The 11,548-nt window shown below is 40.4% G+C and overlaps 1 protein-coding gene across 1 annotated transcript in view; it reads right to left on the reverse strand.

The window, feature by feature from the left end:
* LOC116995623 (fibulin-1-like) overlaps window positions 1–9,345 on the reverse strand; it is a 46,843-nt gene extending 37,498 nt beyond the window's left edge. Inside the window, exon 1 of the mRNA XM_033058479.2 lies at window positions 8,618–9,345. Within this exon, the coding sequence (XP_032914370.1) occupies window positions 8,618–8,693 (76 nt within the window). The 5' untranslated portion in view covers window positions 8,694–9,345. The remainder of the gene's footprint in view (window positions 1–8,617) is intronic.
* Window positions 9,346–11,548: the final 2,203 nt, after the last annotated feature.

Here is an 11,548-nt window from a genome sequence, read left to right on the forward strand (position 1 = left end):
ATTACCCAAAAGCATGATTCCTGGAATGAGAAACCCTGAATTGTTTCTTGTGCAAATAAGCAGAAATAATGAGAACTGGATACATTTCATAGCAGTAGCATTCCAACTAGATCAAAAGGGGATTTTTTTTTTTAGGTAACAATCTACAGCATTAGCTATTCTGCACAGCTGCCTCTAATGGAAAGGCTTATCTACAGTCCAGGACTGGATAGCTGCTCATTACTCACCACTGATATATGGAACAGTTATCAACCTGATGGTGAAACCAAACCAAAGGGACACCTGAGCCTAGGTGGACCCACCAAGCCAGTGCCAGTTAGGATTGCCTGTTCTTCAGGGTCAATGATGTGACCCTCAAACTCCTCGATTTGTCAGCCCATATAACCAGTTGTAGTTGGGTACGGATTTGGAAGCGAGTTCCCTTGAGTGAGGTCAAGGGGTCAAAATCACACCTTCTTATTAAGATGTTTATAATCCTTTAAGCACGTGAATTGATTATGTTTGCGAGATTCGGTGCAGATCTTTCTCTTCACTCAATTTACTCTGTAACAGAGGCTCAGCACTGTGGAATGTGAGAAAACAAAACATGATAATCACTTATCAGCATATGAGGATACAGGCAACTGATAGACTCTGTGAGAGCTCAGCACTAATCCAACATGTTTCAGTAACAGTACGTCAGCAGAATTTTTGGAACTCGTGATTACAACTGGTTTAGATTTCCAGTAAGAAAACCACTTTCAACAGTAACTGAGTACCTTTCTGAAAAAACCTCTCTTACTAGTGATGCTCATCCATCTAAATGCCAGCTGGAAAAAAATTTCAAATCTACTTACAGAATTTGATCCTTAGAATGACAGACTGGCCAGACATAATACTCAGAGTCACATTCTTTGTCTTCCAATCTCCCTTTACATCTGCATTCTCACAAAACTACAGCAACTGCATATTCCTTTAACTAAGGCTCCCCTCTGCTCAAGGCAAAAAAAGTGTGCTTGGCCTGATCTGCTATACCATTAATTCCCCCTGAACAATGACACCTGGCTGCTATCAGGTGGCCAAAGTCAGCTGCTTTTGTAGCAGGGACAGCAGTTAAGTGTTGGCAGCTGGGATTTGTACTCTTCATTTTTTAACTCTTCTTACAACAAACTGTGGAAATGCTGTCTCTGGCAATGCAAACACACTCTGGCTGGCCACTTAAGGTATTGAATAGACCTAGAGAAATGTTTAGACAAGAGGGAAGCCAGCTGACTTCAAAGGTCCAACTGGTAATAGACTAACATGACAAATACAGCTTTGCTGCAACTTCATATTGTGTGTAAAACTAGGGATTAGGCACACAGAGTAAGGGAAAGGGTGGAGGAGACCTGAAACCATGAAAGGGAAATATGTACAACAGAAAATCTGGCCTGAAACAAATAGTTTGAACCGGAAGTAAGGGAGGAATGCAGGAGAGCATTCTTCATCTGAGACAATGTATGTGATGGATCTCTTCAGGATGGAGTTGTAATGAAGTTGCCCCTCTTCCATTTTGTATGAAAAGAAAGATGCAAAGTGAAAAGAAGCTCTTTTTTTTCTGCAGAGAAGTGCTGTTTCACCTCCAGATTGTTCATCAAATATACCAATACACTGATGGGGTACAGTGAACAGACACTGTGGCACAAGTCATCTTTGGACAGTAAGATATTGTCAGTCATTCCACTCAGTTGTTCTTACAGGCTCCCTTAAAGACTATGACAGCCTGAACCTCATAATAAAAGCATAAAACATGGAGCCAGGACACCCTTTCTCCTAACACCCACAGCAGCAGGGGCCAGGAGGAATTCCCCAATGCATATGTAGTAGGATGTAAGGCTGTGTTCCTCACCAGCTGTCCCTTTCCTGTCCTGCTCTAGTCCCTGAAAGAGGATCTACAACTTTGGGCTTCTCTCCTCCAAGTGTGAGGAGTCATACTGGAGCTTTATGGGGTGATAGACAATCGCAATTCACATGCAACTAAAAAATATAACATCCTCTCTAAACATGTTTAAAGAGTTTGAACCTTTACTTTCAGATGGATTCTCAGCTGAGGGTGATTATTTCAGGACAGCTGAAATCACTGAAGAAACCCCCTTAGCACAGTAACTAAAGCAGCAGCACCCTAAAGGAAATGCCTGGTATGTTAGTGTGTTTTGTGGTTGGTTTGAAAACGGCCAAGATTTTACTGGAAATTTTTTTAGGTCTGGAGAACACTCATTTATGGGGAATGTGACTCTGGTAGCACCAGTAACGGCCATCACACAACTAGGGGATTTTTCAAATGCAGCCAAACCTCATTTTATAAGATATCTGTGTGCAGTTTATAAAACAAGTTCTTAAAACCTTCCAAGACAATAGCTGGCGATGAGGACAGGCCTGATGGAGGCAATGCTATGCTGCAACATCCATTATGTCCCTAGTGGGGAAAGCACATGCTTTACTGCAGCATTTTTATTATGTCTCAGGTCTAAAAAAAAAAAAATCTTTTGGGAAAGTAGGCAATTGGTACTAAAAATTATAAAAGACAACTCCATCTATTGCAGGAATGAGGCATCTTAAATATACATATATATATGTGTGCATGTGTAAATGTATATACATATATCTCAGAAAAGATGAAGATATAGAAGGCCTTGGGAGTTATCTTGTCTTACTCAGTACTTTCAGTCAGTTGTGGGCAGAGGTCTATGTAGTTGCTCAAAATCAATACCAAGTGAGGCTGATTCCCAACTTGTCTAGGCAATGTGCTGTTATGCTCCAAGATCTCATACATTCAGCAACAACAGAAATTTTTTAATGATATATTATTTCACTGTTCACTCCAAAAGCTTATTTCAATTCATTCTTTTGTTGTTACCTCTTATATACCCAACCTTCTGTGTATCTGAACACTGCTGCTCCCTGAGGATGCCTTTTCTGGGAAGAAATTAACTTAATTTTTTTCATCTTTCTGGACAGGTTATTTTTTGGGCTTCCATGAGGAGGCTGAAGATCATAAGACATTAAGACTAGAAGAATAAAGACTGTTCTGAAAATTTCTAGAAGATATGGAAGTATCGAGAGAAACTTGGAGTCAACTGAATCAGCATTGTACAAACAACTTAGTACACGTAGTTTCTGTCCCAAGCTTAACATACTCACAACAACATGAAAAAAGATGGTCCATTCACAGCTCTGATGGACATAGGTGGACTAAAGAACCCAGACTCACCAAGATGACATGGAAGGACGCACAAAAAAAGACTCATAATTGGAAGAACTGCAACTGCTCTGCCTGACAAATGCATGCTAAATGTTGCCCTCCACTCTTCCCCCATGAGAAAATCATGCAAATAATAAAATAACTTCACAGGATGTTGACAGGAAAAGTGCCACATAAGACTTTTTCATTTAAGAGCAAATTTTAATCTTCTCTTGATTTCTCACTTCAAATAATGAAAAACTGTGTGATTAGGAAGTTTTATTTAGGATATGAAAATTAACCTATTGCTCATTCTGTTCATTTGTATAAAGGCCATGACCCAAAGCGTACTGCAGTAAATAACAGTCTTTAGGTAGACTTTTAAGAGCTTTGAAGTATATGTATATATCCAAAATAAAGCTACTTAAATAAGAAGGGTGTGAGAATGTGACAGAGCAGCACATCTCAGAATATCGAACATGCTTGCTCAAGCATTTCTGTTGCCGTAAAATGATTTTGATTTCTATTCCAGTAAAATGATTACAGGAAAAATATTTTCACACTGGGATTTCTGTATTTCATCTGACTGGAAAATTAACAATAATAACTATGTTATTATATACTGTTAAAATAAAATGTATCTACTCTGTAGGCAACATGTTTACTGGTGAATATAAAAAAAACTATGGACAATGAGGAAAGATTCTGATATTCTAGTATTGTCATATTTAAGAATAGTCAGGAAACACTAAGCAGATGGGGTAAAATTTATAGCACAATGGGTCAAGGTTCAAGTATGGAAGGAATCACAGACTTTACAGAACAGGAAGAAAATACAGATCCTTTTTTTGCATATATATAGCAATGTTTAAGGAAAGGTTTCATTTTAGGGGAAAATATTACTAGAACTCTTACATGAGACTTTCCTCATTTTGAAATTATCTATTCCAAGGCACAAATCAGTGTCTTGCTCTCCCAGATTCTCTGACTAAGCATTTATATTAAAAGTACTCAGTACCTGAAATTTAGCCAGTGACAAGAGCAAAGCTGGAAGGTGGCAGTATCAATGGATCTACTGCGAGTAGCATTTGCACATTGTATCCTTCCAAAGCTCCATAAATCCTTGGAAACACCCGCAAAAGCTGGAATGTATCATACAAAGTATTTCTACATCTGTACACTTCAGCACTGAAAAGAAATATATATTTTCTGGTATTGCTTTCTTTATTACTAAAATTAAAGTCTCAATCCAGATTTTGACTAGACTCAAAATAAACCATTTGTTGGGAAACATACTGTGCTCTTGTGCAGCATTGCTCATTTGTGGTGCTACCATAACCCAGAAAACAATGTACTTCCTGTATCTATGTACTCAGTACCCAAAACTACATCAGCTTTCTTTGAATGAAAATGTAACAGTAATTTCATTAACTGAAAAGAGTATGAATGAAAATCCCTGAGAATCTTGAAATTTATTTTCTTCCAAAGATACAGCAGCACATACTCAAATCCAAAAGGCAGTTTCTCAAAACTTTTAAGTCTGAGATAGGTTATAACAGCTACAAATCCGAGACAAAATACTCCTGAGTGATGGGGGAAAATAGAAATGTTGCTTGCTTTAAAACATGAACAGAAGAAACTTCCTGATCTGCCTTAGTCAAAGATTTGTTGGTATATTGAGAAGAGTACAAGCATGGGAGATGCTTAAGGCATGCTGCATCCTGTTGATCAGAGAAGACTTTCAACGCAACTTATTCTGGACTATCCTGTGTCTTACCAGAGGACAAGTAACCTTGCCAAGACTGATAAACGTGCAGGCGACTGTCACAATTTTCCCTCACTGTCAACATAAATCACCCAGTATATCATAGCAGGTCCTTGTCTACTCCGTCTCCACTTACTTGACTTTATTCTGAGCCTTTCTAAGCTAATTTTTATTCACAAAATATTATGGCCACTAATTCTGGCCATTTTTCTGGAACTCCTCACTCATCTGTACTGACTTTTTCTCTACTTTTTAGACTTTCTTGTTGTTGCAGCTTCTTCCTACGTTTTCTCTTTTTCTCCTGACAACTCCTTCATTGGATTTCTTTGCAGACAAATTTTCTATTCTTTCTTACCCTGCAATCTTCTCAACCCTCTGCTTCCACTTCTACATCTTATCTTGGAGCAATGCTATCCAACCTCCCAATTTAATTCTGTGATGACTTTAATAAAATCTCACCCCTGGCCTATCTCCTTCCATTGAATCTACACAAAAACATGAGTGCCTAACATTTCCAGAGTGTTTACAAAATCTTCTGCCTATTTTGGCTAAAATTACCTGCTTACTTTGTTATTTCTTAACTTTACTAGTTTTCTTTGCTTCCTGTAACAGTCAATCACCACTTTCTGCTACATTTTCACAAAAGCTTATGTTCATTTATCTCTTTCCTACTAACCCACTCTATGTTACTATTAAAATTCTTGCCTGTGCCCTGAAGTCGTTTTATTTGGATTTCAGCTCTCTCTTTCTTGACCTTCTCTGTTTCATCCCCTTTTATTCTCTACAGATATTTTACTATATCAGGTAAACCCAGCTTCTCAGCTCACTGAATTCATTTTACCACCTACTTCTTTAGAAGTATCCATAACTCAAAAAACCAAAAGCAAAATCTTTCATGGTCCCAGTTAACTATTTCAGTCAAGTCCCAGAGGGCTAAAGTCCATCTTTGACTTCAGAAAATAGTAAGAGAGGTATTGTAAAACAAGTTGGTCTTAACACAACTATTTATTGAAAACACATGTAAAGTTGATATGAAACTTGCAGAATGGGCTAAAGTAGGACGACAAATTAAATAACTTTTGAAAATGCATTGACTTATTCTCAGATAATGCCTGAAACCTAACAGAACAATATAAATACACTGCAGTAACTTGATAAGCTGGTTTATGGGGGTTTCTCTTGGATTTCACTAACACGTCTGCTTTCAATTACACAGATGAAAAACAAAGAGCTTTAACATCTTGCTCTTCTCCTGATTGCAATAAAATGTCATTTTTGTAAATGGCCTTTTAAAATGAAACTCAACTAAAAGCTAATTTAGAGGTAGCACTCATGTTTTAGAACTGGTAGTGTGTGATTTTTTGGGGGCAGATTTTATCTATGATACCATGCAAGAAAGTACAGATTTAGCCTTTTATGTGTCCTACCTCCACCCATATACTTCTTACAAATGTACTGTTATAAAGGCACATGTAAAAATCATAATCTTAAAATAAAATTCATTCCACAAAGTCAGTGGAACTTTTTTTTATTACAACTGTAAGCTTCCCCTGAATAGACGTGTTTCCAGATGTTTAGTGAGTTAAAATTGTGCCTGTAGTACCAAGATGTGCCAAAGAGAGAGCTACAGGATGAACTATTAATACACTGACTGGCCATGGTGATGTAATTCATCTCTTCAGTTTGTGGTAGTTGATGTATGTTAAATAATGCAATGTTTACAGTAAAATAAAGTTGTATCATTGAATGTTTTAAGTTCCTTATTCTTGCAAGGAATGATGTACATACCTATATTCATGTGAACTGGGCAGTTCCCCTGAAGGCAGTCCCTTTAGTTTCTTCAGAATGAAGACTTTAAGAGCTACTGATGATTTGATGATTCATTAGTAAGGAAAAGCAATTAAGAAAACTGATGGTAAAAAGTTTAGAAGAAAGCTGTATTTCATAAATATGCTGTCCTACTAACTTGGCAGTTGTATCACTAAAGCATCTATGAACTCCTCTTTGCTCCAAGGCCCCTTATTCCAGACCTGCAGGGGAGCACAGGCTCAAAGACTTCAACATGACCTCACCATGTATTACTTCATTTACCTCCAAAACACAGATTATTACTCTATACATTTAATATTATTCAATAATTATTTCACCCAAGCAAAGCCTACTCTTTAAATGCTGATCTCCTAAGCAAGGATCCTCACCTGCTTTCAGACATTTATATCTAATTTTATCCAGTGTACTTTTCAGTTTAAAGAAATAGAAATTCTCAGTCAAGTTAGAGTATGGATTCCAATTTGGGAATAAAAACCTGATATACATTTTACTGCCAATTTTAATGTTTAAAAAAACTTTTAAAAACTGAATTAATAGATCTAATGACTTCCAAGTTTTCTAAAAAGCCATCCACTAACTAAGATCAAATGTACAGAGGTTATTACAAAGTGAAATTTTTCATATTCTACAATAATGTTGAACGCTTAAAATTACTATGTCTGCTCACTGTGACACATCAAAACCACAGTTTTGCTGATGTACTCTGTTGTCTAAGACAAAGTAGGAGCTATTTTGATTCTGGAGGTGAATGCTGCTCTTCTGACCATCTTACTCCATCCTTCTTTTTAGAGCACTACAGCAGCTTTATCAAAAGCAAGTATTTTGATGGATATCTGTAGCAAGTGCTCTGCTACACGAAAATCCAAGACTCGAGACACTGTGATAGTAACAATTTAGTTCACTGGCTTTTGTCTGCCTAGGCCAGAGACCATGTGTTTCCAAGTACTTGCCTGGAGTGTAATGAAACCTCAATAGACCCCTTGGGGTTACACTAATGGAAAAGTCACTTACCTGTTAGCTGTGATAAATTCGTTATCACCACAGGACAAAGACTTTCATTGTCATTTCGTACAAATTAAGATTTGCATGAGATTGCTACAATGAATTAAATCAAGTTCACATCCTCTCTTCAGACAGCACTAAGAGATCAGGAAAAAAGTGTACAACAGGGAAAAGGAGTCATGGCCTGGATCCAGATCCCTGCTTTCAAAGCAACCACATCACACGGTATCATTCGTAAATGCTCAACATTTTGTCTCCAAAAAGCCCGCACCTTTTCCTTTGCTATTCTCCCGCTCCTCTGGCATCTCAATTAGTAGTTTCCCATGTTTTCCGGGCGTAGCTGTGTCTCCGGCAGGTCAGAGCTGACACCTCTGCTGCCCGCCAGTTTCGGACCCCTCACCTCGCTGGGGACGAGGGGCACCGTGCCGCCCCGACATGTCGCGATTCCTGCGATACCGGCGAGCTGCGCTGGATCCCGGGCGGGGTGTCCGTCGGGCGAACCGACTCCCCCTCTCCCATGGCACAGCTCGCCCGGCAGAGCCCCGTATGGACCCTGCCCGGGGGTAACAGGACCGGCGGGGGCAGCGGCGGGGCCGATGCACACCACGCCTTTCTGCTCACTTGGACGTGGCAGCGGCGCTTTAAAGCCTGGCCGGGACGTCCAGGCACACGGGGAAGAAGGGGGCCCCACTCCCGGCACGGCAGCGCGGGGAGCACGGTGCGGAGCCCCGCGGTGCCACGCCAGGAGCCCGCATCCCGCAGCGGATCCCGGCGGGGCACAGCCCGGCGGCTCGGGGCGCTGGAGCCGCTCCTGCCCTTACCTTGTCCCCGGAGCGGAGGCAGCAGCGCCAGGAGCAGGAGCAGCCGCAGGGGCCGGGCCCCGCCGAGGGTGTCCATCAGCGGGGAGCGCTGTTCCGAGCGGGTCTCGGCTCTCCTGCGGCGTCCAGTGGGCTCCCCCTTTTCGCTCGCTGCTGCTGCTGCTGTTATCCCAGCCGCCTGAGACCGGTTGGAAAAGAGCTTGCAGGAACCCCCCACTCGGTGGGCTTTACAAAGATTTAATTCAGCGCCTGCCCGCTTAATTACACAGCCTGCAAGTGCTCGGCAGAACAGAGCCGCCACCGCAGCTCGGAGGCACGAACCCTGTTGCTTCAGATACCCCACCGCCCCCACACGCTCTAAAAGTGACTCCCTTGAGCTCGGAAAACTGCAGATCCTCAGCGTGAACCTCGGGCCGGCGTGACTGATTCTGTGAAGGAGAAGTGCAGCGACTTCTCTCGGTTCCAAGTAAGAGAAAGCCACAAAGGCAAGGCAAATCAAAACAAAACAAAAGAAACCACCTAGCAGAGGTTTAACCTCTAAAGGGGAGATACTCAACCCCCCTTCTAGGTCTTTCCGTGGATTTTACCCCAATACAGCTTTTGTCAATAAAATAAGATTTTAAAAAGGAGAGGCATTCTAGAACCTTTCAATGAAATTCAGTGGGGAAAATAAAAATCCCTTTTTCCCTCCCCCTCCTCTTAAGAAGTCAGGATGAAAACTTCAATCCAAATGAGACAGCTCTGCTCTTTCTCTCCTCCCTTCTTTCTCGCTCTCTCTCTCTCCCTCTCTGTCTCTCTTTTTTTTTTTTAAAAAACCTCCTTATCTTATTTAAACAGGAACAGAAACACTGATAGTGGTCAAAGGACCCAGCTGGCAATGCTGTTGCTGAGATAGCTGAGATCTTTAAGATAATGAGAGAGATAATATTTGCAGACAAATGGGGATGGAAACACACTGAGAGTTCAACATCCCTGTATACTTTGCCCTCAATTTTACACAAACAAATAGCTGGAAGTCATTGTGTGTTTACTTGGAGGTTGTGCCACGTGGACTCTGATTGGGCTATTCTTCCTGTAACTACTCAATAATGCAACTTTTAAGTATCTCTCCTTGACATGTCCAAATGGAAAACGTATTTAAGGCAGTAGGGGTTGAATGTGTATTTTTTTCCGCACCAAGATATTTGTACTTTTCTAACACAAGAACATAAATACAGCCATAAGGCCAAGAGTCCAACTATCTCAACAGCCTGTCCTCAGCCACAGTCATAAAATGGTGGAAGAGCATGAATAAGAAAACAAACATGATTACTTTCCCAACTACTCTCCAGCCTTCAGCTCCTGTGTGTTTGGGCATTTCCTCAGTGATATGAGGTCTAAGTGTACTTATTAGCTCTCAGTGAATTTCTGTTCCAGTTATTTCCCATGTCTCCCCATGAGTCCTTGTAAAACTTTATCATCCAAAATACCCTTTAGCAACCAGTTTCATGGATTTACCAGTGACTGTATGAAGGGCCATTTCCTTTTGTTCCTTTTGAAGCTGGTTCCAAATGCCCTTCTGGTGCTTTCTCCCACATGTACTGCAGAGTTATTCAAGAACTGACCTCCATCTTCCATCCACTCTCAAAATGCCCACATCATCTTCCTTTACCTGCTGTTTCTTTTTTGTTTTTTTGGTTGGTTTTCTGCTCTCTATTTTATTGGGAAAGGGAACTGGAAAAGGGGAAAAAGGACGGATGGCTGATTTTATTTGGAGCGGACTTTAATAGTGGGATTTTCTACATAAGCATGTATATTTCTCTCTTCTTTAAATGCCCTAACTCAGTTTAAAAGGATTTTTTTACATCAGTTACAGTGTTTCATTCCAACCTCCAAGCTACCATTTTTCATCTATCAGACAGCTGGGAGAAACACCTAACAAAGATTACACCTTGTCTAAAATTCATAGAAGTTTACTGAACCAGAGGAATGTCCTCTATAGAAAGGCTGGGTTCAGTTCAATATTGCCTATTTCACTCTACATTAAAACCTCCCCTAATTGATTAAAGGTGGATAGAAAGAACTTCATCCAGCATGCCTAAAACAGTGCAAAGTCATACTGAATATACTGTCCACACATGGAGCTACCCTGATTAACACCATGTGTGAACATTTTTACTACAGAGTAAGAATTCCTTGTTCCTGTTTTGTTTGCCTCCACAAACTATACCAGAAATGAGGCAAATTTAAATAAAAGCTTAAGAAGTATTTCTAGAAAACATCATGGCTATGGTCATCTGCAGATCTGACAATAAGTTTTTCCTTGGTTTGGGGTGGGAGTTTTTTTGCTTGATACACATTTCTACTATAAATTGGCACTCTCACCTACAGACAGATTGAGAGGCCTCGAGTACATGTGATTCCAATTACTGACCCCAAGCTTTGTAATGAACTGAGCCAGGCACCTCAGGCTCAATCCAGAGGTCCTGGGAGTCAATGGAAAGCAAGGGCTTATGAGAGGGAACATTTTGCATAACCACATTTTTTTTTCGTATATCTTTTGTAAAGGTTCTGTAATCTTTTGTGTAGCTCTAAAACAAACAAATTCTTTAATGAGGATTTTGTTTCTGCTTCAGAAGAATAAAAATCTTTTGCAGAAGCTCAGAATAATGAGTAATGACAGCATAACAAATCACTGTGCAAGTCATTTCCAAGGGTCCTGTTAAGAGTAGATGCACGCAAGTAGATCAACAAAGACTTTAGAATTACTTTATCACATCCAGCCATCTATGGCAGCAGGTTCACAGCTCCCATTTGGCTACTTAGGAATTCTTGAGACGGCCTGATTAAGTCTCTGTAAGGGCATCAACCTCTGTCAAGTGAACAAAGCTGACCCTAGTCCCAGCTGTTGTGCTTCTCAGCTCATTTCTTTTACTGCAGTTCCTAAAGCCTGTA

The sequence above is a fragment of the Catharus ustulatus genome, chromosome 4 (assembly GCF_009819885.2).
Source record: "Catharus ustulatus isolate bCatUst1 chromosome 4, bCatUst1.pri.v2, whole genome shotgun sequence".
In the NCBI taxonomy this organism is placed as follows: Eukaryota; Metazoa; Chordata; class Aves; order Passeriformes; family Turdidae; genus Catharus; species Catharus ustulatus.